The sequence below is a fragment of the Camarhynchus parvulus genome, chromosome 3 (genome assembly GCF_901933205.1).
Source record: "Camarhynchus parvulus chromosome 3, STF_HiC, whole genome shotgun sequence".
Lineage (NCBI taxonomy): Eukaryota > Metazoa > Chordata > Aves > Passeriformes > Thraupidae > Camarhynchus > Camarhynchus parvulus.
In genome coordinates this window covers 43499016-43524956 of record NC_044573.1, presented here as the reverse complement: position 1 = coordinate 43524956, position 25941 = coordinate 43499016, and the positions used below count along the sequence as shown (strand labels likewise).

The following is a 25941-nucleotide window of genomic DNA, read 5'->3' as shown; positions in this document are numbered from 1 at the left end:
CCCTTTTCAAGGATTTGTGTATTCTCTCGGGCTGACCCCATCCATGAGGGTCACTACCTTTCCTGGCATCCAGCAGGCAAGGCAGGGGTGATACCTGGCACATGTGTCAACACCAAAACTATTCAACAGCTGGGTTGCTTGTTTAGCCTTCGGTTGGATGCTGGTGCCAACAGAGCTGCTTACAGTGGCAGCTCAAAAAGTGCATCAAACGTGTAACGAGACAGCCAAAGTACTCTGAGGGTTGCTTCAGCTCCCCTTGGAACTGAGGGTGGTGGGAAATCAGTGAGACAGCCTCTCCTCACTGAATCACTTAGCTTGGAAAATACCTCTGAGATCATCAAGTCAATCTATGACCACACACCGCCACGTCAACTAGACATGGTACTAAGGACCATGTCCAGTCTTTCTTTCCTTAATCCCAGGCTTGGTGACTCCACCACCTCCCTGGCAATCCGTTCCAATATTTAATCATCCTTTCCGTGAAGAAATTCCTCCTCATGTTCAACCTCAGCCTCCCTTGGCCCAGCTTCAGACCGTGTCCATCTGGTCCCGATGTTGGATGTTTCCCGGGTGCCACTGCGCCCACGCGCGGCTCGGTCCCGTGGTGGCCGGGAGCAGCTCCCAGCCCGCGGCCGCAGGGGGCGGGGAGCCGGGGGCGGGGGCGCTCCGGGAGCACGTCCCGGCCCCGCGCATCGGAAGTGACGCGGCCGCTCCCGCTCCCGCCGCGCTCGGTGCCCGCCATGCCGGCCCGCCGGGGCGGCGCGGGGCCGCGGCAGCGAGCGGCGGCCGAGGGCCGGGAGGGGCAGGAGGAGCCGTACGTGGTGGGGCAGGTGTCGGGCAGCCTCGGGGCGGCCGCGGCTCCCGCCGCGCCCCTCGCTGGCCTCTTCAGCTCCGCCGCCCCGCCGGTGCTGGTGGCTGTGGCGGCGGTGAGTGAACCGGTGCCCGGGGGGCAGCGCGCCCGGCTGGCCGGGGCTCTGTGAGCCCTGCAGCGGTGGGCTTCGGGCAGCGGCGCTCCGAATAAGTCGTAGTATGCGAAGTAACTGCAGGGCGTTCCTGGAATTTTGTCTTTCAAGTCTGTTTCTCTTACCATTTTTTTTAAAGGGAAAGAAGAAAAGGAAGCGTGCAGAAGAAGGGGAGAAAGTGTCAGAAGACCAGAGCTTATCCAACATAGAAGAACCTCCGGTAAAAGCAAAGAAGGCCAGAAAAAAGGAACGTTCAGAGGCAGAGAAAAAACTGTCACAGAGGTGAGTGGCACCATTTTATAGTAAAATTTAAGCATCTACATTAATTTTAATATTAGTTCAATGAAACAACGAAGTTCTCGTCTACTACTCATCTTCAGCTTGGTGTTTAAGATTATTTTTAAGATTGTGCAAATTTTCTGTAGTTTTCCCCTGAAGGAGGAAGGTAGTGCAGCTTCTTGAAACGCTAGGTGTGTGAAGTGCAAATGCCCTGCTAGAGAGCCATCAGGTGCAGCAGATGGAGATGGAGACACATGGATCTAGTTCTCTCTGGCTCAGGGAGATGCTCTCTAGCTGTCCTTGGCTTTATCCAGCAGAGGTGGTTCCAGCAGGAGTGAGGTGCCGGGCACAGAGCTGTCTGTGTCCTGCTGGGCCTCTGCAGTGACCCAGAACCTCTCTGTCACTCTGTCTGTTCTCTTAAATACGTGAAGCAAGGTGCTTCAGAGCAGGCTGGAAGCTGCTCACTCTACGATGCGCTTTGGATAATGAAGGGAACTTGACTATAGCACAAGGCTAACCCCTCATCCTGTCCCTGGGCCCATGGAACCTGCTTGCTGTGTTTGTGTCTGTAGCCTTCCAGAGGCTCCTTCAGATCTGCCCCTTGTTCATGCTCTTATGGCAGGTTTGGATAGAGAGAGACTTCTTAGTGCATGGCAGTATTCCAGGTGTTTGTTCTGAGTCTCCTGCATAATGAAAATTATTAAATCTGTTCTAAGTTCTAACATAATGCAAAGGTGATTTTTTCCCTTCAATTTTAGAGGCTGTCAAATTGTTTAATTGTGAAGTATTTCTGTATTACTACTGGTAAATATAGTGAATGCAGTGTCCTGAGGACAGCAAATAGTTTTTCATGTTACTGAATAGTTAGATACATTTTTAAATGCAGAATAAACAAAATAATGATTGAAATTTTAGAGTTGAACATAATGCTCTCAAATGTAATTTAAAGTATCTTGAAGGCTTCAGTTCTTTGACCTCAAATCCCCTGGGTTTTTTCCCATCAATTGTAACCTGCCTGTTCATTTCTGGTCAGAGAGAATGCTTTGGAGCAGGCAGATGAAGAGGAGGATCAAAAATTGTTTCAGAGCAAAGTGAAGCAAAAGAAAAAAGCTTCTCAAGCCATCACCAAAAGCATTGTTAATTCATCCACGGGTGCTACTGCAAAACAGCAGAAGAGAAAATGGGTGGCTGATGAAGCAGCAGACAGAAGGACGGTGTTTGTTGGAAACTTGCCTGTCAGCTGCACTATTCAGGTACGTGGGTGGGTTCTGTCTGCTAAAGGAATGAAAGGAGTTGCAGCAGTCCTCAGTTTAAGGGGATGTTTCCAGCTGGGAAGTCACACACACTTGTGATTGGAACTGCTTTTGGAGACGTAGGAAATGGTGCTTGTTCTCATAAACCATTAGAGACAATCTCTGGTTTCCTGGAGTTCCTGCAGCAGTGGATACAGCAACTCTTTCCTGAGTAGAATTGGTCAGTTTCTTGTCAATGAAAAAATGACTGAAAAAATAAGAACTGCATTTACAAAGTTACTCTGCTTCTAATTTTATATGCAAACACTGCTTCAGATTGTTACATAAAACATGTTAAATTTATACTTTCTTCCATAGTCAAAGGCACAACTTCCATTTTGGCAATCTGTAGAAGAAGGTGCCACAAAACCCACAGAAATAGTTAAAAACTACTTGCATTTTGTTAGTAGCCCATTAAGGGACTTCCTATAAGTAAAAGGTAAACAGTGTAAGAACAGTATTACTTATAAATACTGAAAAATAATTCTCATTACCAGGTTGAAAAGTGTACTGAGTGTTTGCAATATCATCTGTTTAGGTACTGACATCTCTTTTTAAGAAGTATGGACCAATCCAATCAATTCGCTTCCGGTCTCTGGTATGTTTTTCCCTTTAATGTTATATAACAAAATTATTTGTTGATATTGAAGGGCAGCAGTATTTGTAAGGCTTGTACCCTCATTAATTCAGAAGTGGTTTGGGGTATGTGGGTTTTGCTATTAAAAGAAGCCTTGGAGATGTTACCCCAGGAGCACCACAGATGCATTTTTCCCGTAGCAGCAGCTGACGCAGCATCAGAGCTTTATGTTCTCTGAAAGTGGAATGCCTTTGTTATTGCTGGTTTGGCTGAGGCATTGCTCACCTGTTTTTAAATCATAGTAGCAAGGACACATTATTGTAAATCGGGGTACTCACTAAAATAGTTGATGATAACAGTCTTGGAACTCAAGAAACATCTCAGACAAAGTCAAGGCAAGCTCTTTAACTCTGAGGGGATTTTAGACCATCTCTAGGTCCAGCCACTTGTGTCATTTGCTCATTGTACTGGCTGTGTTGCTTCGGGTGGCCCCTGCTTGAATTCATCTTTGTCTTGGGGAAAAACTTGTGGTAAGTTAACACTAGGCCCACCTAACTCAAGCTCTTTTTGTCTTTAAGATTCCAGCAGAAGATATTGTATCCAAAAAGGTGGCAGCAATCAAGTAGGTCCCCCTTGTGAACTTTGTGTATTTTTCAAGGCCAAAACAATGTTTAAGTGTTGGTAATTAAAAGTTTGTCCGTATTAGGTCTTTTTTTATGTATTTTGTGTTTCTTTGTCTTTTGTCATTACCTTTGTGTGTATTAAGTTTTCTCAACAAGTAAGAAAGAATTATATGCCATGTATACTTGTAATTTGTTACCTGAGGTTGCATTTCTATATTTTAAGAAGGAGGAAGATGCTAAAAGTTTTTAATTTCTTCATATATATTTATGAGCTGAGGAAGCTTGCTCAGGGTGCATATAAGAGCTAAACAAGATGTAAGGTGCATGTAAGAGCTAAAAAAGATGTGGAGTGCATATAAGAGCTAAATAACAGTGGGACTCCCTTGCCTGTACAGGGGGTAGCTTCACCTGCAAGGGAAGTGAAGTTCATAGTGTGCACAGAACAGGCAGAGGCATGAATGTGTTCAGCAAGAAGTGCCTGTGCACTGCACAGCATCAGCAGGATTTCAGCAGTAACGGGTCCTTTTCCCGTTCTAGGCATAAGGTGCACCCGAATGCGAAGTCTGTCAATGCTTACGTGGTCTTTAAGGAAGAATGTCATGCCCAGGAGGCTCTGAAGGAGTAAGTGTCAGTTTTGTTCCTCATACCCTGTTGAAGAGGTAGTTCGCGTAGATTTATAGCTAAATTTAAACAACCTCCCCTCTTTTGCTTGAATCAGAATAAAATGTTGTTCAAACTTTAAAGTAACTTTGCTTTTGGAATACTGCTATGCAGTGACATTGTCAATTAAGTAATGTTTATTTCATTTTTAAAACCTTTTGTTTTTGACCACAAAAGGAATGGAACAGAAATTGCTAGTGGATTTCACATCCGAGTTGACACTGCATCTAAAACCAGTTCGGTAAGTAATGTGTGTGGCTAGAAATTCCCTTTTCTGGTTTGGTTTTGGGGTTTTATTGTTTTCTGTAACAAATAACTTACTGTCCTGTCTCTCTTGTTTCCTTTAGCACGACAGTAAACGATCTGTATTCTTGGGAAATCTTTCATATGGTAAGCCTGAAATGGACTGTTATGCATCATTAATTGCATTTATGGAATGGTTGACATTAGGCTTTTTATTTCTTGGTATTAGGTGGATAAATACCTTTCTCTGGAGGTAGTTTTTTTTTATTAATTGGAACACCTGAAGAGGTTGTAAGTTTCTGTCCAGTTCTGCACCTTGATTGTTTCCTTTATTGTAGGCAGCACTGCAAGTGCTTTTAGTTCTTGTTGTTGCTTCATGTTTTTTAAATAAATATGACTAAGTTGCATAGGCCAAACTGTTCAAGGGTTACCAATACCTGTTGGTGAACCAATTCCAAGTGATGGACCGTAATGGCTTCTCCTTTTGGTGCTTTCTGTGAACTGCAGGCTGAGTGACTCTGTCCAGGCAGTGCTAAAAGTGAGATTTGATGATCCTTGTGGGGCAGTTTCAACTCAGAATATTCTGTGATTTGCTATGCTCTGAAATTACTTCAGCAGCTTGGACCTTTCTCAGCATGTCGAGGTCCCATTGCTGTAGTTAAACCTGTACAGCTGAGTTCAGGTTTAACCTCAGCGAAGAGATGTTTATGTCTGTGTCAGGGGATTCCATGAAGCATACCCATACAGAAAAAGAAAATAACCTGTATTTTTTTGATGGCACATCACATTTGTCTACCTAGGCATGAGATGGAGAACGGCTCATACACCCAGCCATTATCAGAATAATTGTGTAGCAGCTGTGGGTGGAAACTGTATATCCCTTCTCCCTCGTTAAGCTAAAACTCATGGCTTAGTCAGTGAGCAGTTGAAGAACTGCCAGCTCAAGCTCATTATCACCAGCATTAATTCTTAGAAAGAAATTCTGGCATAAGGAGGAGCTACAAAAATGTATAGCAGAATTCTTAATTTCTACTGTATTCCAAGCATAAATGAACTAATTTGAAAAATCTATTTCAGTCTTTGCCTTAGTTCTTTGTGATTTATGTCATACTCTTCAGAGCTGGAGAAGCAGTAACTGTCGGAGCAAATAGCCCTTCCTTCATAAAGTCTGCTGGGATTTTTCTGAACCACTGATATTTGTCTGCCTCCTTATTCCATATTGTTTGTGTCCCTGAATGGGTAAATGGGAAGTAGCTGGATTTGGGCCAGGCTTCCAAGGCTGTGTGTCTCCCTGAAGAGGCATCTGTTCCGTTGTGTTGCCCGCAGACATCCGCGATGATGCCGTGCGGGAGCATTTCCAGGACTGCGGAGACGTCGTGGGAGTGCGAGTGGTGAGGGACAGGACGACGGGCCTGGGGAAAGGCTTCGGCTACATCCTCTTTGGGGTATGTGTGTGAGCCCCTGGGGTACCTGTGTGAGCCTTTGGGGTACGTGTGTGAGCCCCTGGGGGGTGTGTGTGTGAGCCTTTGGGGTACATGTGTGAGCCTTTGGGGTGGATGTGTGAGCCTTTGGGGTATGTGAGCCTTTGGGGTACATGTGTGAGCCCCTGGGGTGGGTGTGTGAGCCTTTGGGGTATGTGTGAGCCTTTGGGGTACGTGTGTGAGCCCCTGGGGTATGTGTGAGCCTCTGAGGTACGTGCTCCAGTGCATGGGGAGCTCTTCAAAACCTGCATTGGGGTCTGCCCTTAGAGCATTTTTATTTTCACTTCAGTAATTTTTTGAGGTCTGTGTGTGTGTAGGTAGGAGGTGAAATGGTAGTGTTGTTGTGTAAGGTGGAAGCAGCTTGGAAGACCGGTTCTGTGGAAGCAGATACAAAACACAATATTTTAGGTGTTGTACACACTGGGGTGAAAGAAGAGACTTTAAGGTAAAGTCTTAACAGAGGGACAGATGAGTTAGTTTAGTGTAACTTCAATATTCTCCCATTTCTTATGTGTCAAAATGTGAGTGGAATTCTTTGCTGCAGCTGGTTTGCATACCAGCTCTCCACTTTTGATTCAGTACAACTTCCTTTCTCATGCCAGTCTCCCAGCCTCATTTTCCCTTAGTTCATTTCCTGCAGCCCAATGCCTTTTTTCCCAATTTTTCCCTGTCTGTCTCTGCCTCAGACCTTGGTGTCTCACTGTAAGCTGTTTCATAGCCTGTTTTCAAGTGTCTGCCTCAGTGTGTGGGCTGTGTGGGGATGCTGGTGTTCCCGAGCGGAGATGTCGTGTCATTCCCTAAATAGAGGGGTGCGAGTGCTCTGCACTGTAAAATCCTGCTTACCAGTTTTAAAGACAGGTAACTCTTTGTTGGAAAGCACTCAGCTGGAAGAAAGGCTGCATTTAAAGTGGTTGTCTGCTTTTGTAGAACACAGATGCTGTACATCTTGCTCTGAAACTCAACAACTCTGTTCTGATGGGAAGAAAGATACGAGTGCAGCGCGTGACGGACAAGAAGAAAGAACAGAAAGGTCCAGACCAGTCTCGTGCTCCCAAGGACAGAGCTGATAAGAAGAAGAAAAAGGAAAAGCGCTTCTCTAACGATTCTTTTGTTGGTGAAAAAGCAAACCCATTAAAGAAGAGCACAAAACCAAAAAGACTAAAAACTACTCCTAGGAGTAAAGCTGGGAAAAACAAACAGTCCTTTGATTAAAAAAAATCCAGAAAAAATGCTGACTAGTGTTATGAAGATTTATGTATATGAGAGTGTTTTTTATATGTGAGAGTGTCATAAATTTTGTTTGCTAATACAGCTGTTGTCCTTCGTGGTGTTTGCTCTGGGGCATCTGGCTTCTCCTAGAAGGCAGCAGGAGGTGCTGCATGATTTTGGCCCTGTGTTCCCAGGAATCCATCTCCTGCTGAGGTCTTGCTGCCGAGGCTAACTGTGAATTCTTTTTTTTTGTAGTTGTGTAGGATTACCCACAATGGCTATAGAAAAACGTGTCTCACCATCAGACTGGGTCTGTGATGAAATAGAAATCGCTACCTTGATCTGGAGGCTTTTTGTTGTGCAGAGGAGGGCAGTGGAGCTGGTGAAGGGTCTGGGAGCACAAGTCCTGTGAGGAGCGGCTGGAGGAGCTGGGGACTTTTAACCTGCAGAAAAGGAAGCTCCAGGACGGCCTTATCACTCTCTGCAGCCACCTGAGAGGAGCCAGGTGGGGGCCGGTCTCTTCTGCCCAGCAGCAACGGACAGGATGACAGGGCGTAGCCTCGAGCTGTTCCAGGGGTGGTTTAGGTTAGACATGAGAAGAAATTTATTCACAGAAAGGGCGATAAGACATCGGGATGGGCTGCCCAGGGCAGGGCGGGGGTGGAGTCACCATCCCTGGAGGTGTTTAAGGGAAGCCTGGCCGTGGCATTGAGTGCCATGGTCTAGCTGACCGGCTGGTGTTGGGTCAGGGGCTGGACGCGATGATCCCAGGGCTCTTTCCCGGGATCCCGTTTCCCGCCCCCGGCCCCTCACGGCGCTCGGCCACGCCCCTCCGCTCGCGCATGCGCCCCGGCCTCGGCGCAGGCACTGCGGGAGGCGCCCTGTGCCGCCGCGGGCTGATGACGTGAGCGGAAGCGAGGAGGGGTCCTTTGGCCGTGCCCGCTCGCCCCAAGGTGCCTGCGGAGCTCGGCGCGGGCCGCGCGGCGGGAGCGGCGCGGGGGCGGCGGCAGCGCCATGATGGTGGGCAGGACCAGCGCCATCGCCGCGGGGCTCTGCGGGGCGCTCTTCATCGGCTACTGCATCTACTTCGACCGCAAGAGGCGGAGCGACCCCAATTTCAAGAACCGGCTGCGGGAGCGTGAGTGTCCCGCGGCGCCCCCTCCCCTTTCCTCCCGTCCCGTCCGTTCCCGCCGCCGCGCGCTTCCCTCCGCGATCCCCCCGGGTCTCTGCCTCGCTCTCCCGCCCGGCCGGGCCGCGGGAACGCCGCACGTGCTGCGGCCGCAGCGCCGCCCCCGGGCCCGGCCGGACCCCCGCCCCCTCTGCCCCAGGCCCCGCGGGCCCCGCGGCCTCTCGCCGTCCCCTCACCGGAACCACGGGCCGGGACACGGGGTCACAGAACCGCCAAAACTGGTGGGAGATGCCTTCCAATTCCCACCAGCCATCCGCCCAGCACTGCCACTGCCGCCCCTGCGGCGCTCAGCAGCATCGCCCAGCGCCACACACACACAGTCAGTCCCCTCTGGAGCAGCCGCGGGGATCGGGGCTCCAGCACCTCCCTGGGCAACCAGTACCCGCCCGCCCACACTGCCGGTGGCAGAGATTTTTTCTATTGTCTCATCTGAACCCCCCATGTCTCAGGTTAAGGCCATTTTCTCTGGTCCTCTCGCTGCAGACATGGCAGAAGAGACTGACCCCAGCTCACTGCAGCCTCCTTTCATTCAGGAGGTTCTGGGCAGGGTCATCCCATCGGACAGCGTTTGCTGTGGGTGTTGGGGAGCCTGTGGGTTCCGTCCCTGCTTGGTTCAAATTCACCTCCCCCGCCTTTTTTCTTGTCCAGTCTTGCTCTCCTACAGGCCCAGCTGTGCTATTGTAGCCACCACATTTACCACTTTTTAAATTCTCTATTGTGTTTAGAACACAAGCAGGTAAAACAGTGTGATCTCTTACAGTGAAGTTGTTGCTGTGGTGAGGAGGGGGTCGGTGGCAGCTCTCAGGTATTTCATCAGCTGCATTCTAAACCCTCCTGGCAGCCCTGCCATTGGCTTCCAGGATAAGAATGAATGCCAGAGAAAATTGTTGATTAATCCAAGATGTAGAGCTCTTCTCCCATGGCTCTTCATTATTTCACATCTTCAACATTTATTTAAACCTTTTAATAATCAGTGAGGGTTTTAAATGCAGTTGTAGGTATGAGTACTGAAGGAACACGAATCAAGAGCAGTAAGGTGATACTTTTTATACTGAGTTATTTCTGTCAGGGTAATATGTATATTATTCCTTTGGTAACTAATCAGAAGATAAGAAGTTATCATTAAGGTAAATTTTCCTGGCAAGTAAACATGATGTGATCAGCAGTTTCATGGATGGAAAAGTCAATAACCAGACTGGTTAAAAATGAGTATTTACCTGATGGCATTAAAATGTAGTTTAACAGCTTTGGTTCTGTCTTCATGGATTGGATTTGCCTGGCCAGTGTTGTCACTTAGTGGTGCAGTAATTCTGCTTTCCAAAACTTCCTCCACAGCAAATTATGTCTGTCAAATATTTCAGCTCCAAGCCCTCGCTCCTGTGTGTAGGATTTTGGGCACATACCTCTTGTGTGTGTGTGTGTTCCAAGTCCTTTTTTCCCTGTAGTGCAAGTCATTAATTGGGAAATTGGAGTGCAGTTAACTGGTATGTGCTTGGTTTGCACAAGCAAACTTGGTTTTCAGCAACATAATCAGCCATGGGGGTTTTTATGATGCCAGATGTGCAGCAGGAGAAGCACCAAATTATGTAAGGTTATTGCAGAAGTACCAAAAATTATTTTTGGATTCCAGATTTCCATAATCTGAGCCTCTATCCAGTCATGTTCTGAATAAACCTTAGAACTGCTCTGATTAAGAATTGACATTAACTTTGAAGTAGAAAACAAATGCATTTTGGTTTGGTAGTTGTCATTGGGGGTAGTTGTCATTTGGGGGACTTCATTGTAGGACTTACAGACATTGCATGTGATGCCCTGGTCTGCATTTAGTTGTAAGGCTTTGGTTAATTTGTTTTGGTTGTTTTTGGCAGTGTAACAGATTTAGTATGGATGCTTCAGCAGTGGTGCCAGGGATCAGGGTATTACAGCATTTTTACTGTTGCCTAGACAGGAAGGCTTGGGCTGTAAAACATTTGCCAGGAAAGGTTCAGTGCAGCAGCCAGCTGCAGTTCTTTATGTAAAGATGCTCCATGTGCTGTGCAGCAGTGGGAGTATGGGATGGAAAGCTTGGAGAAACCACCTTTGCAGCACATCTTTTCCAGTAACCTTCTTAGGGTAAGATTCTTTTTCAGCCTCTTGTGATGCAATGTCACCAGAATTTGGGAAGGACAAGAGACCTAACGTGTTGTGTCAGTGGATTGCCTGTTGTATTTTGTCAAGCACATGCTGACAAATGCAGAACCACTTGGGTTTTTTGCCATCTCTGTGTGCTGTGTTTGGGCTAAAGTTTACACTGCAAAGGCCTGTAATAAAAATGAGGTGGCCAGATTTAGGTTTCTGGGGAAAAGATTTCTTGGAAGTTTCTGGAAGGCTTATAGAACTACTGGACTTTGATTTTCCACGTTTTAATCTTACCTAGGAGGTTTTGTGGGTGGACTTTTTTGTTGGGGGGCTTTTTAGCTCTTATTGTTGCTAGTTTGGGGGGCATGTCCATATTTAGTCTTGGGACCAAAAGATAGCAAAGCTATAAACATCTGTAGCTGCTGAGCTTCCCAGGTTGTATTTTATTAATAAAATAATTCAGGTATGTTTACTATTTGCCTTCTTGAGTGAATAAAACAGAAGTGCTCTGCTTTAAAATACAGACACACATGGTTTTGTTCAGAGACAGCCAGAATTTCTGACCACACTGAATTTTGCCCAAGAGCACCTTCTGCCTGGACAGCAGGGTGAGAGGAGGGCAGTAGGCACATTCACTCATGGGAGCTGAAAATGGAGATGGCTTTTTGGGTTTTTCTGCTCCTTTGTAGGACTGGGTGGGAAGCTGCTGGGGCTGCTCAGGGGGCTTTGCAACCCGTGCCAGCAGGACAGGTCATCCACTGGTTCTCTTTTGGAACTTGTACCCTGTACAAGAGTTGTGCCTGGAGGACCTGCACTGTGGCAGCTGCAGTTCAGCTTTGTGCTTTGGATGCATGCACTGCATTTCTGTGGTAATAAAGATTCATTGACTCAAAAAGATTGCCTTTCCCTTTTCAAAATGTGATTATCTCCTTAGAATAGAAGGAAGTGTTTCATTTTCGTGGAGGTCCCTGAGGAAAAACAAACTGGGGGGGTTTGGTTGGTTTGTTTGTTTTTTGAGGTTTTTTACCCCTCAAAGCCATTGCTTTTTTGCTTGTCATACTACAAATGTAACTTTTTGTTGTTATTTCAAAGATACTTTGAAACTAGTAATTCTTCTCAACCAGTATGGGAAGAATTCATAAATATCCTTTAGAGTTACTTGGGTTTTTTAATTGCTTTAGCTAGTGAACTTTTAAAGAGCCTGTAAAAAAGTATTAAGAAAAGGAAAACAAAGTTCCATAGTAGTCAGGCTTGAAGGATTTGGTAGATCATTTTTCAGTTTTAAAATCTTGGTGATTCTTTGTATTCCTTCACTATTTTCAGGTTAAAGTATATGATTTCAAATCTGTGTGATCGGTGGTCAAAAGCTTTCATTAGTTCCAGTGACCAGCATGTCTTTTGTTTTGTTCTTTATTTCAGAATGCTTAACCTGGTGAATGATACCTTTTATCATATTTTAAGAAGAAGGTATCATAGTCATGTCAAGAAAACACAATTTTCTCCTCCAGATGATGTGCACATGTTAAGCTGTTACTCTCTGTTTCTTTTTGGTGTTTTTGTTGAATGCACTACAGCTGCAATGTGGCTTGTTTGGATAGTAAAACATTTCAAATACTAAATTTTTTTAAATTTAAACTTTTATGATTTTATCTATTATCCAAACTTGTTTGCATAGTAGTGCAAATTAAAGTTTTTTGCAAATTAATGCTTCTGAAAAGTTGGAGTGAGCTAATTGAAGCACTCACTTTCAAGAGAAATTCTTTACTATTGAAACCCTCCAAAATCATAAAATTGTAGTAGACTACAACACATTTTTCCATCTATACTGTAAAATAACATCCACAGGTCAGTTGGTTGTAGAAATCTAGGTGCTAAGTGTTCTTAAGATGGTGTATTAAGGTAAAAGGGTCTTCCATCTAGTTAGAATGTGAACTCCCTTTCTACAAAGAACACAACTTGTCAGTAAATGCCATGTGTTAGGTTATCACTGTACTAGGGAATAGTATTCCTGACTGTCTTCACCATGTGGACGAGTGAAAATTTTTAATTACCATGTAAAACTGCTAATCATATTTGGAAGTATTTCCGGCTTGTAAAATTGTATCAAAAGAAAAATCAGAGCTGTGTGACAGTTGTTCTTTGTCAGTATAGGAGTTTTCTGAGCAGACACTGAGGACAAAGAGTGGAAGGACAGCTTAACCATAGGCTGTATTCAGAGGTTTTAGTGGTGTAACTATTCCAGTTGATGAACTGAAGATTGTCATAAATGATTATTCCAAGGAAACTGGCAGCATAATGAGTATAATTATTCTTTCTTGCTGCTACTATAAAGATCTCTTTATACCTGCCTAGCTGCATTAAAAGCAACTTTAATTTTGGTTACATTAGTTTTGCTGAAGTGGTACAACTTCATGTAGCAGACCAACTTTTTGCCTTTAGGTAGGCAGTTAAATCTGTAAATGTTTGTTCCATCTGTAAATGTTTGCTTTCCTCAGGTTTCAGAAATGTATGCTTTAGTATTGCTCTTGCTGAGGGACGGTTAGGCGCTGCCACTTATTAACTAGTTCCCAAGTCTTTGCTATAATGTAGCTGAGAAAGTGCCCTGTGTGTATCTGCTGTGGCCTGCTGAAGTTCCCCTTCCTTGGTGGAGCACCATGCAGTTCAAAACTAGATAGCTTGACTTCCAGACTGTTCTTCTGTGGCTTATTGTTGGAAGCCATGTGGATAATTCCTCTATTACTCTGACTCTCTTTGCTTCTGTATGCCTGCAGTTCAGGAGGTTTGCTGTGCTGCTGCTGTGCTGCCCTGCACAGCTGTGTTTGCTGTAGCCCTCCAGAGAAGAATTGCCATTTTGGGCTGGTGCTACTGCCAGCCCTCGTTAGACCTCTAAATGATGCTGTCTTGTACTGAGTGGGTGTCAGTCTTCTGCTCCATCTTCAATATTTGGAATCCATTACCAGTTTCTTCTTTGGAAAAGGACTTTGATTTGTTCATGGTTTCAGACTATAAGCTGAAGGGCTATTTAATTGCAAATTGAAAATAAAATATGTTTTTATTCTTACAGGAAGGAAGAAACAGAAGCTTGCCAAAGAGAGAGCAGGACTTTCCAAGGTAATACTGTGTTCAATAATGCAGTGCTATTTTGAAAGAGTTTCACTTGTATTATTTGTAAGATTTACTTAAGGATTTCTTTTACAAACAAATTTGCAGGATTACAAACAGTCCTGCAAATATGCAGTCTTTAGGGTTTTTTTAGTGCTCAGAAATAATTGTATGGTTGTTTCCTTTTTGTGTCAGATAGAGGAGTTATATAAGAAAGTACAATATTCACTGTGTGATTTGATGGTGTTTTCCCTCTGTAATATGAACAAGGACTTTTCAGACTTAAAATTATCAATGGGATACACTTACAACTGAACTTGACAGGTTGTTTTCAATAAGTATTTTATTTCCTTTTCATTATTACCAATGGATCCAGAAAGAAAATGTAAGATTTCTCTTAAACAATTGCAAGGAATACAGTTGTTATAAACATAATACACCTTAGAATTTATATTTGCTCCTAAATGATGTACTTAATGAACTAAGTAGAGGTATTTCAGGCTGTCTCTCGACATATTTGTGATGTAGTGTTGTAAGACCTGAGTCAGATTTTCAAAAACATTCTGGGTACGTTTAACTTAGTGGTGACACTTGGTTTTTTGCCAGTGTCAGTGTAGCAATAGGTTGCAATATTCTCAATAGGTTGAGAATATTTTCTGCTAACTTTTTATTAGCTGGCCTTTAAGGGCTGATTTAACTTTTACTCTGTGTGTTTATAGTTGCCTGATCTGAAAGATGCTGAAGCAGTTCAGAAGTTTTTCCTTGAGGAGATTCAGCTTGGAGAGGAATTACTAGCTCAAGGTAATAATATTTTTTTTCCAAAGGGTAAGCTGTAAAATAATTTCTCTCTATCGTTGTTAGAAGATGATTTTTATACACCAAGAAATTCTGGGGAGTCAGATTCATCTAAGAAAATCTGCTGATTTGTTTCTAACCTTATGTGTTCAGAAACTCCATCAAGGAAGGAGAAGAGCTTCATGTGGGTTGATTCACCGTAATTTAATCCACTCTTAGTGGATGTTTTATGTAAATGTGTTACAGTGTGGAAGATGGTTGATTTCAAAACATTGTAATTTGTCATACAGGTGAATATGAAAAGGGTGTTGATCACTTGACCAATGCCATTGCTGTGTGTGGGCAGCCGCAGCAGCTACTACAAGTTCTACAGCAGACTCTTCCACCACCAGTGTTTCAAATGCTTCTAACTAAGCTCCCTACAATAAGCCAGGTATGTGAAGCATGTTGGTCTGGTTTGGAAAAAAAATTTAAATACTTACTTTATCCACTGCACTAGTCTTGAGTATCAGGTTTTGTAATCTGTTGGTTTTTTAATATGTTCAGTTAGATTAAAAGAAGCTTTTTTTTTTTCACCTTAGATGTCAAAAAATGAATATGAAAATCATCATGTAGCATCAATAGCAACCAGGATAAAATAGAAATACAAAACTTCTCTTGTGTATATGCTAAGCTCTTGAAGCAGAGGCATCTGACCACAGCTCTGGTACTATAAGTGGATCCAGTGTTTCCTAAATACAAGTTGGGAGGATTGGAAAAACAGTAACTTTATTGCACTGGGTCTTGAGAGGGTTTTTTTAAATTTACATTTCTACAAGTGTGTGTAAATGCTATGGAAGTTCATAAAAATGAATCTGTTGCTTCTGGGGACAGCTTTAGACACAAGATGTTAACTAGCACCAGAACCCGTGACAATTTTGGAAGCTTGGGAGTTTCCCTGATGATAAAAGCATTAGTAGCTCTGTGTATAAAATACCCTCCTGTTTCAGTCTGAGTACAGAGTGGGTGATGTTGTTAATGTGCTCGCAGGTGAGTCTGTTGTGAAATAAAATATATGTTTTATGTTCTTGGAAGTACAAGGGGACTCCCTAACAGTGTTACGTGACATAAAGCAGAGACTCAGTGCTGGGTATCACTTGGCTCCTCTTACAGCCCAGGCATGGTTACATTTCAGGTAGAGGTCCATATACTCAGTGGTAGCACTGGAAGGTGTCAGGTATGCAAGATGTAAGAGCTGGGGAAATGATTGAACAAAAATGTTTCCTAAGAGAACAGTGCCAGAAACCACACAGAGGTCATCACCTGAGCTTGATAGAATATTGTTTATCTGACTTTGGCTTTGTTAGGTATTGCACTGTTTGTAATTTCCGTGGAACTGACTTCAAAACTTTATTCAAATAGATTGCCATTTTAAACTTTAATCAGTTTGTTCAGTAATTACACTGCTTAATGTTCAGTGTAAAATTACATTGCTTGATAATCAGTTGCCTACTGTCAATTTTATGTAATTGTGAATGAGTTTTTCTCCTTCTTACAGAGAATTGTAAATGCACAGTGCTTGGCTGAAGATGATGTTGAATGAGGTCACACCACAACAGGGGGAGAAAAGTTTTCTTACCCCAGAAGATGAGCATCAGTAGGGGGATAAAGGGGCAAACATAGTAGTTAATGGACTGTGTACCCCATCGGGTTCTACCAGAGTTAAAATTAACTTTGTGTAGGTGGGTTTCACAGGATTTTATTTATTATCCCAGTGAAAAGTGTATTTTGATAAGAATTCATTTTATAAATACACTGTGTTGTTATCAAAGTATCACTAACTTCATTATTATTAAAATACACAGTTGTAATGTTGTACATATAGAGACATAAAGCTACGACCTATTAAAAACCCAATGCTCATTTTTGAAAAAACGAAGTTATGGCAATAAAGATTTATCTGCACTTGTGTGTCCCTATAGTACTACTTTAAAATTCAGAATATTTGGGTGTCAGAGCAAATTATCTAAAAATGACAACATTAAAATTTATTTTTAATGTTATGGCTGGTCTTCCAATACTTTTAATTAAGTTTAAAACTTGTAATATGTGTAATTTCCTGAGAAAATAAATATATGATCATTTAAACAGTAACAGATCACCTTAGAAGGAGATGCAGATCACAGTGGTAAGAGATGACTGGCTGCAGAAAGAATGACAAATCCATTTCTGTCGGGAACAAAAACATGTAAAGTGGTCAGTTCAAAATTACTGGCAAACTTGAAAGCACTGTTAATACAGGTGTCTGAAACAAAGCTGTTTGGAATAGAACCTGGGCACATCTTAAGAGCACTAAAGTTGGGGTTTTTTGGAAAGCTTGAAATGTTGCAAGATAGACAGTTGACATTTCAGTCTGTAGTATTCAAGACCACAGCAAATGGTTAACAGTCTTTTAAAGGTATTTGCCTTAAGAAAAAAATTACACTGATGAGGTAAGACAATTATATCCCATGGGTAAATAGCAAAAGCTAATGGAATTAGATGTGCGATTTCAATATGGTGTGGTGAATTTTCCTTTGCCAATGAAAAGAAGACAAATAATATACAGCAGGCTCAAATGAGTAGGAGAAGTGTACTTATGAAAGCAAGTTTTTAATGGGTAGGATCTTCTAAATGTCAAAACAGACTGGCTTCTGCTATTCTCTGAGTCTGTGCTATCAGCACTCAGGTGGCAGAAGAAACAATTAAAAACATAGCTTTATCTTTTTGGCACAGTGACTCATTTTTAACTTGAGGAGAATGCTTTGAGGTGTCTTTCAGACCAGCTGACAGTATTGATGATACTGCTAGAGTAAGATACTAGGTGGCATAATCTTGTAGAAGTGAGATACACTGAAAGCACTCTAGCCAACTCTGTCTCGTTTCAGCCTGGTGCAAGTTTCTTCAAAGGCATATTCTCCTCAGTGCTTCAGAAATTGCCTCACGCAGGATTTTTGAGAGGTTAAGTGTATGGTTGATAGTGACCTAGCAGTCAGTTCCTGGGTTTGGGAATAGAAATGGCTCTTACTGAGTCATTCTGCTGAGATGGTTTGCTATGGAATTTTCCCCTTAAGCCCTTGAAAACATTATTTCCAAAAATTTGAGGTGCTATTGAAATTTTCTGTAATGTGATAAATACTGAAGTTAGTGGCTGTTACCAACAAACATGTCTTAAACAACTGGATGTAGTTTAATCTTTGTGCTTGAATTGTTCAGGTAGCATAAGGTAAAAGTAAAGCGTAGCAGCCATATTCTTCAGGGGACAGTGGCCAGCGTGCTCTTTTAATTTATTTTACAGGGATAAAGTTATTTTGCACTTAATAAAAATACTGTGAAATTACAGAAGGTTCTGATTTTAATGAGGCTTTTTGAAGGAGTTTTTCTTTTCCCTCCTAACCCTTAAGAGTAAAAAGTAGGAATTCATAGGTTATGCTGACAGAACTGTTAGCACATTTACCTTCTGTTTTGCTGGTAATTTCAGCCTATCTTTTTAGTGCAGCTTTTAACATTGTTTTAGGGTGAATAAATCTTCCATCTTGCCTTGAAAAGCAAACCCAAACAGCACAAGACAAAAGTTAGCACCCTTCTGTCAAACCTGAGCATTTTTCTACACTTTCTGGTATAATGGTGATAATTTGAATTCACATTTTAGCTTACAGCAAAGCTCTCCTGAACTGTGTTTCAGCAAACCTGTGTGTCAATTCTGATTTTGATGGAAGGTTTGGTGACAGTCTCATTATAATGGTATTTGCTGTAATAAGCATCATAGACACACATATTGTTCTAACATTGTTCATTTTCTTGAGCCTGCAAAGTTAGATGCAAACAAAATTTAAGACAGCATAGATTTAAATGTAGCCTTAAATGCAAATTTATTCTCATATCTGATAACCCAGAAGTACCTAGTTAGTAAGAGCTAGAGCAAGCTCTGATACCTGTTTTGAGTGCCTTGGACTAATAGAGTGGAATGCTGAATCCTTTTAACAAGACTTGAATTTTTTTCTTCTCCCCAAATGTCCCAGTGAAGCTAACACTGTACAATTGTGAAAAGTTGGAAGCTATTGTCTAGAATGCAAATTTGCTGTTGCTCCAAGAGCAGCAGGCTGACTGAGGTGTAGCTAAGCACGCACACTCCACAGATGTTTCAGACTCAAGCAAGGACACTGCTTTCAGACACAGCAAAGTGCAGGTCATCAGAAACGTGGTGGTAATGATGGATGTTTCTGCATCAGCAGTAGTAATGCCATTGCATTAGCTGTGCATAGTGCTGTACATTTCTTTTCACTTGTGCAAATGAAAAACGTGTGGAAGTAATTGCTGCTATGGAGCTCACAGCTGCTGGAGAATGAATTGGTAATCTTACTTTACTGCAGGTCAAACTACTAGTCTTTCTCCCAGAAAGAACCATCTTTCCTTCTGTGCTTCTCCAAGAAAAAGGCACTTGTTTTCAGCACGAAAAGGATTTCTTATAAAGAAACTGAGAGGTCTGTTAGTTATATGTTGGTAAGTCTTCTGTCCTCAAAATAACAAGTTTCTTAGGCAGCTTTTATAGAAAAAACCCACCCAGCTAGTTTCATTATCATGCAGGACTACCTTTGATGTCTCACATTTATGTTTTCTAGATAATGGAATCAAATCCAAAACCAGAATGGTCAGGCACACTGAATCATCTGGCACTAATTTCCTTTCCCTGGGGACTGACACAATATTATTGTTGCCCTTAACATGAAAAATGGAGAAGTCCCAGCCCTGCTGTGTAGGAGGCCAGCCAGCCATCATCAAAGTAAAGCTCCAGCTATTTATGCACTCAGAAGAATCTTTCTAAAGTTTCATTTGTACATCTGTTGATGGTGTGTTTAAAGTTCCTTAGGCTGAACAGTGGCCCTACATGACTGTTGTGTTACAGTTAACATGAGTTAAACATCAAGGGAATCTTTGAAGTGGTCACTAAGTGCTTTTAGTGATTGTTTCAAAGGCATGTTGTGCTGCACACCCATGCTTCTGTGTTTCTAAATGTATGGACATAAAAAGGGCTGATGTGAAAAGAACAAAAAAAAACTTCAAGGTTTCTGTTGTACCCAAGTTTTGGGTTGGTTTATAGTTAGTGTGTTTACACTGACCAGCATAGCTTACAGCATTCTCTGTGCACTGACCGAAAGCCTGTTGCAAAGAGCTGAAATTTGTGCTTAATTCATGAGGACTGGACCAGCTTTCATCAGAGGTTCTCCAGAAACTGAACTAGTCTGGGTGACAGTACTTGTTTTCTGCATTTGTACCAAACTCAAAACTTCCCAAAGAAAATGTGGATGTCTAATGCTGTTCTCACAGAGCAGAGTTTGCTACATCTGGTGTATGAATGTGTGGGTGAAGCTGTAGAAAACAGCTGGCCCTTCTGTGTTATTTTTTGTACCAAATTGTCCAATATGCTGGCACTAGATAATGGGCACCTTTTTCAAAGTACAGTGGTTTCCATGTGTTCTTGAAAAGAAAATCCAGGTTGTCTATTTTTCCCTGCAGGGGGGGCTAGTTTTAAAGCATATTTACTGGACATCTTTTGATGAGCTCACTACCCTGCTTTCCAATCATTCCTGTAACTTAATAGTCCTTAACTCTTAAAGGCCTCTGAGCTATAAGCTTTTGACTCCAGGCATACAGTTCCTGTCCTGCTTCAGAAAGGTTAGGTCTGTCTTTAGCAGGTTGACAGATGGATGTCCTGCAGTGGTCACTCACAATTTCATAATTTCCCTTGCACCTTGAGATGTTCTTGACTCATCTTTGGGATGAGAGGGTGTCTGGTGGTGCTCACCCATGGTGGGAAAGTTACTTAACAGAATGAGTGTTGCAGCTGGCACGGTGTTGCTGCAACCTATGGATCTCTTGGGATGGTCCATGCTGCAAGGCAGTTGTGAGTGGCTTTTGTGTATGAAATTTCTAGTGTGCATGGAGGCAGAAAACAGATGAAGTCAGTTGGTTCTGCCTCTTTGCATGCAGGACCCTTACAGCTAAAACTGATTTGGTCACACAATCATTTACTTGAGCAGGTCTCAGTCTAAACAGCAGAGGGCAGTTTTGCACACACATTTTGTGCAAGCTCACCCTGCAAAATCCTAATTTTTAGAATCTTCCTGTCTGGTGAGGTGATGCAATGCAGCATTTTGTCCAGACAGATTTGGTACGGTGTATAAGACAGACTCAGTGAAGCAGCAGGGGAATGTGTTTCAACTGATAATACCTAATTTTGTCTTTTTAAAAACCTGTGTGTTTAAATTGTTGTGATGTCATGATTAGGAGGATTTCCCTCTTTCTCTCCATCTCTCAATACAAACTATGTAAATAGATAAGCCAGCTGCATTGTGCAATTTAAACTCTGCAAGAAAATGCAACCGGATCTGATTGCCAGGCATGCAAGAGAAGTTTTCCCCTGGCCAGCCGTGATTATTCTGGGTGAGCTTTGCTAGCTGGAGTGAAAGGAATCCACCTTTCACAGTTAACTGCAGGAGGGGTGAAAGTGAAATCTGCATCTTGAGATTTTACCTGCAGTTGGACTCTGCCTGTGATGGGCCATGGGAGGAGAGCCAACCAAAAAATAAAGAAACAAGATATAGGTTGGTGACAGGATGCATTTTCAATGCTGGTTGAATTTCAGCTGATGCTGACAAAATCTACTCACCCCGTTGTGATCCTGCAGCTGACATGAAGTGAGCTGATCTCATACTTTGTCTCTCTCACGCCTTGGAGGCAGCTGTTCGCATTGTAGTGGCACCCTGGCTCAAAACTGAATCTTTACTCCTACATCTCACAAGTGTTTTTTTCTCTGCTCCCTGGTCTTTGCTTGTGGAGGGGTAAAGTGTATGTATGCTATACAAGTAAATGGAAATTTTCCACCCTTGTAGCCATCAATCAGCATTTTTCCAAACATTCAACTTGTAAGAAATTCTTCAGTCTGCTCAACACAAGACAACATCTAGAGAAAGCTGTTTAATAAAAGATACTGTGTGAAAACCATGCTGCTTCTCTTTCCTTAGGTCACTCTGGCCATGTTACACCTGTAACATAGCCTGGAAGATACAGAAATTTGCTGTAATAAAACGGTATTTCCCTGTTTTGGCATGTATGTAAAAGAGCGTTTCCCTGGAGCTCTGAAACATTAGCTGGTTAGCATCTCTTTTTGTATTTAATATTATTTAATGAGAAAGAATGTACATTCAGCTTTGATGATTAAAATGACAATGATTATTGCATGAATTTGTGAATTATAATGCAATGACTAATTAAATGGAGAAATGAAGAAAAGGGATTCTTGAGTAAGCATATTCTTTGAGAAACTCTCCCTTGTTGTTTCTAATTGATAGTACACACCTAATCAATTCATAGCAGTATTTCACTACTGCTGGTTTGATGAAGTCTGGTTTTGATGAAGATTTACTTTCACCACACATTGACCTCATATAATACAGCCTGGTCCTGTAAGTTACCATGAGGAAGTCTGCCAGCTCCTAGCACTGAGGAGGTGGAAGTTTTTGCCTATATAAAGAAGGGAAGCCCCATCTGACCCCACGTTACAGTCTCCATATTTATTGAGTTCTAGTCAGAGTGTTTGCTATAATGACACCTGAATTTGCATAACCATGAGGGGTTGCTATTTGATTTATGTTTCATTTATCTCTCCATTTAAAGGTTTGAGCTTTAACATCAGGTTCCTTGGCTTGTTAGAAGTCGTCTGACACAACTAAGGGCCTTTTTTTACTTCTTTGTAGGGATGTTATTTACTGGCCATTGGCACTGGCAGAATTCTTAGTATGAAATTATTATTACTTCTGTATCAGCAGAGATGTGTGTGGCACTCTGAAGAATCTGTCAAGATGAAGTCTCTGCTTCTGCAAACTCACAGCCTGCAGTCCTGATCCCGTAATTTACTCTGCATGGTCCTTTCCTCATGGAAACCCAAGCAGTCAAGAGCAGGACATTGGGACAGTGACACAGGAAGGGAAAAGGTAAGGTTTAGGATAGTATGATTGTTTTGGTAGTAACTGGGTGGGTGTTTTATCTGAATTTTGTTTGAAGCTCTGAAGCTTGCTTCTTTTCTACATCACATTAATTTTAGACTAGTTAGCTAATCAGTGCTAGTTACTAGTGTAATCAGGAAAAATCAGACTTCAACCAACCACAGATCTGCTTATAAATAATTAAACCTACCAAAAGAAAGAAGTATTACAAGCTTTATAACTGAATAGATTTGAGGCACAACTTCCCCTCCAACTGAAAGCAATGAGCTGTCAAGCACTGGGTTAATTGCTCTGCTGGCAGTCCTGCAGTTTGTAATTGCCTTCTGCATTGAAAATGTAAGAGGCGATCTTTCAGAAATCTAGATTGCCGTTGGATAGCAACTTTAAAAGGAACTCTGTTCTGTCAAAACTTTGTAATCAGCCCAAACTGTAGTGCCTGATATTCAGTGATACCATGATGCAAACAGGAAAGCTGGGTCATAGGTATTAAAGCAGGCATAAATAAGGGAAACAGCCTAGAAGGCAATGCAGTGAGTCAGTGTCCATCTTAAATGTTGGATTGCAAACTGTGAATAAAACAGTTGCAAATTGGAGAGGTACTTTACAGAGAGAAAGTTGTAGCCCAGTTTTGGACAGCTGCCCCATCCTTAAAAACAATGCAGCCTTCTAAAACATGCTTTTGACCCTCCAAGTCTTGGTGGTTAGAGCAGTTCTGTTGGCTCTGTCCTCCTTTTTCTATTTTGGAGCTGGTTTCCAGAAAGCAGAGGAGGACATGCCTGGCAGGTTATGTGGTAACCATACGTTCAGGAAGTCAGATGATGAGACTGGTGTGCCCTGCCATGCTCAAGAACCAATGGATTGTCTGGTTCTTAGTGGGAGCTTGAGCACTAAGCTTGAGCACCACTGGGCACCTTGGCTTCTCTGGGCAACTATGAAAGTGAGTGCTCATAAGTTATGTTGGTTTTCTAAAGGGAACACATCCCATGAGATGGAATGTATTGATACTGGGGCAGTGCTCTCCCCATGCTTTTGGTCATAAAACGTGAAGCAAGGAAAGAAAAAATGACTCCTTTGTAGAATCCCTCTCTTATTTTGGTTGTTTCCAGAATGGTGTTAGGACCTTGTCAGCTGGGAGCAGTGTTTTCTCTGCTGCATTGCCCTTGAAGATCTCCAGCAGGCCTGACAATATTTGTCATTAGACTTTAGATCTTTTCAAAGATAGGTATCTCCTACCTTGGGCAGCACATTTTCAAGAAAAACAGTGATCTCACCCTGATTCTAAAGAAAAAAAGAAACAGATTGCAGTCTGACAAACCAGCAATGGCTCAGACTCAGGAATCTTCATGGCCTTCCCTTTTTCAAAATCTGAGTGTTCAAATTCTGCCTGCCCAGCTCCTGATAATGTTGCAGGTGATGTGGATCTCAGGGGGCGACACCACAAACTCTGTTATTAATTGATGCAGGAGTGGTTTTGTAAATTCAAAGTATTTGTAGGTCCTCATAGTATATGTAGTCACCAAAGAGTTTGTAGAGACTATCACTGGGTTTTTGAAGACATGCTGCTGAAAGAGTAGTTCTCTGCAGCAACATTGATTATCTTCATTTGGGGGAACTTAAGTGCATTTTCCTTTTTTCTTGGAAGACCACATTATTTTTTGTTACTATCAAAGAATATCACCCTTTGTGACATACCTGCAGATGCAGTGTAGTTGTGCTCTTGTGAGGCTTCACCAGAATCAGGGACCAGAGACACAGAGTTAATGATTAGCTAGACACATCATCCTTTGCCCCAAAGCCAATACAGTCTGCTGCTAATCACCTTTCAATGCCTTTAAGGTGTGAGACTGCTCATTTATTTCAGTGGGAAGGGCATGTGCCATGAAGCAGAGCTTTGTGGGCAGTCTTAGATGCCTGATGCAAGGCTTCTTTCATTGCTTCCCAAAATGAGGGTGTCTTCTGGCAGAGTTTAGGCACTGGGAGTGTTTTTGTTTTCTGGGTAAATGTAAGTCTGCTGTAGCCAGTATCTTTCAATTTAACAGCTTTCAGTGAGTGTCAGAATTCTCATACACCAAAGCTCTTTTTACATTTTAACTTGCTGTGTGAAGATCATACAAAAGAATTTGTATGCTGCCCTTTGCTGGGCATCTTCTGAAGACCGAGTGCCTGCCTTTTGCTGTCTAAAGGGCTTAGCACTTGGGCTTTTCTTTTTTAAACTGTTGAAAGGTTAACATTTGTATTCTTTTCAGAATACAACTGCAGAGGTACATTGCAGATGTATGTAGTGGAGTCAAATTTTCAGGGTTGGCGCTACAGGTAGTATCAGGGCACACAGCTGTTTGGTCCAACAGGACTGGGAACAGGGCATCAGGTCTAGATTCAGACCTGTCTCCACGGGACAAGGTAGTGCTCACTGTTTCTGCCAGCCCATCATTTTGCCACAGAAATCTGTGTGATAACTGCAGAAGACGATGAAGCTGTGGTAGCTTTGTGTGCAGCAGCAGTAGCAGCAGCAATGGAAGATGAGAATCTGTTTGGGCCTCGATGTAAAACCCAGCTTTTCTTAGCAAAGCCAAGTTCATCTTAAACTTCTTTATGGAGGAATTTTTCCCTTTTTCCCTTGCCTTCCTACACCTGTCTTTTATAGAGCAAGCAGTTTTGCAGTTTTCAAGCTTGGCTGTAAATCACGAGAAGGAAAGGGGCTCCCATGTCCAGGTGTGCTGGCCAGCGGTGGCACCGGCGCAGGAGGCTGGGGGAGCCGGCGGAGCCCCGCTGCTTCGGCTTGCAGAGCCCGTGTCGCTAGATGGCAATGTGGCACTCCTGCAGCTGCAGCTCCTGAAAAAGGGCTTGCTTCTTTTCCTGTATTTATCTCTGCCAAACTGATGATTGCACCCACCACCTCGGCAAGAGAACAGAACAAAATCATTTCATAGAACATTACAGCTGTTGTGCCTTTTTCTTTTCTTTCTTTTTTCCTTTCTTTCCCCCACAGTTCTTTGTCCCACAGCAGGGTGCAGAGGTTTAAAAACCTTCTTTCTTAATCACTCTCCTTCTAAAAACAGAGAAAACACAGCCTCTTGGGAGAAATTAGCTGTGAGAAAAGCATTTCTCAAACAATTGCCAGGAAATATTGTCTTGACCGATATTCCTGATGTAGCACTGTCGTTCTCAGTACTGTTATTCTAACATAGTCGACTGAAAAAACAGCAGGATACAGATCTGTAATGCATGATCTGCAGCTTACCACCTACCTTACCTTTTTATATACATTTGCTTTCAGGTTGTATCCTCCCCCCCACCCCCTGGAGCTATTCTGTTTTGGAGAATGAAGAATTATTTGTGACTCTCCTCTTTTGACTAGTGTATCAGGCCAAGACTGTGACAAGGCAT

The 25941-nt window shown here is 42.7% G+C and overlaps 2 protein-coding genes and 1 non-coding gene across 3 annotated transcripts; all 3 read left to right on the top strand.

Moving 5' to 3' along the window:
- The first annotated feature begins 740 nt into the window (after positions 1-740).
- On the top strand, positions 741-7426 carry RBM34 (RNA binding motif protein 34). The gene is made up of 10 exons (XM_030945287.1): positions 741-926; positions 1102-1244; positions 2275-2494; positions 3072-3131; positions 3689-3732; positions 4271-4354; positions 4571-4634; positions 4741-4783; positions 5963-6081; positions 7045-7426. The coding sequence occupies exons 1-10, from the start codon at positions 741-743 to the stop codon at positions 7327-7329; spliced, it is 1248 nt and encodes a 415-aa protein (XP_030801147.1). The 3' UTR covers positions 7330-7426.
- Positions 7427-8232: 806 nt separating this feature from the next.
- TOMM20 (translocase of outer mitochondrial membrane 20) lies at positions 8233-21845 on the top strand. Its single transcript, XM_030945693.1, has 5 exons — positions 8233-8464; positions 13698-13744; positions 14455-14536; positions 14821-14963; positions 16068-21845. Exons 1-5 carry the CDS (start codon positions 8341-8343, stop codon positions 16110-16112), a joined length of 441 nt encoding a protein of 146 aa, XP_030801553.1. The 5' UTR covers positions 8233-8340; the 3' UTR covers positions 16113-21845.
- Positions 9333-9467, top strand: LOC115902861. Its single transcript, XR_004060655.1, has one exon. It is a non-coding gene; the product is annotated as a small nucleolar RNA SNORA14 (small nucleolar RNA).
- Positions 21846-25941: the final 4096 nt, after the last annotated feature.

Coding starts and splice junctions, on each gene's coding strand:
- RBM34 (XM_030945287.1), top strand. CDS start 741: ATGCCGGCCCGCCGGGGCGGCGCGGGGCCGCGGCAGCGAGCGGCGGCC. Junction 2,495..3,071: donor CTGTCAGCTGCACTATTCAG/GTACGTGGGTGG, acceptor TCATCTGTTTAG/GTACTGACATCTCTTTTTAA. Junction 6,082..7,044: donor TCGGCTACATCCTCTTTGGG/GTATGTGTGTGA, acceptor CTGCTTTTGTAG/AACACAGATGCTGTACATCT.
- TOMM20 (XM_030945693.1), top strand. CDS start 8,341: ATGATGGTGGGCAGGACCAGCGCCATCGCCGCGGGGCTCTGCGGGGCG. Junction 14,537..14,820: donor AGAGGAATTACTAGCTCAAG/GTAATAATATTT, acceptor TTTGTCATACAG/GTGAATATGAAAAGGGTGTT. Junction 14,964..16,067: donor AGCTCCCTACAATAAGCCAG/GTATGTGAAGCA, acceptor TCCTTCTTACAG/AGAATTGTAAATGCACAGTG.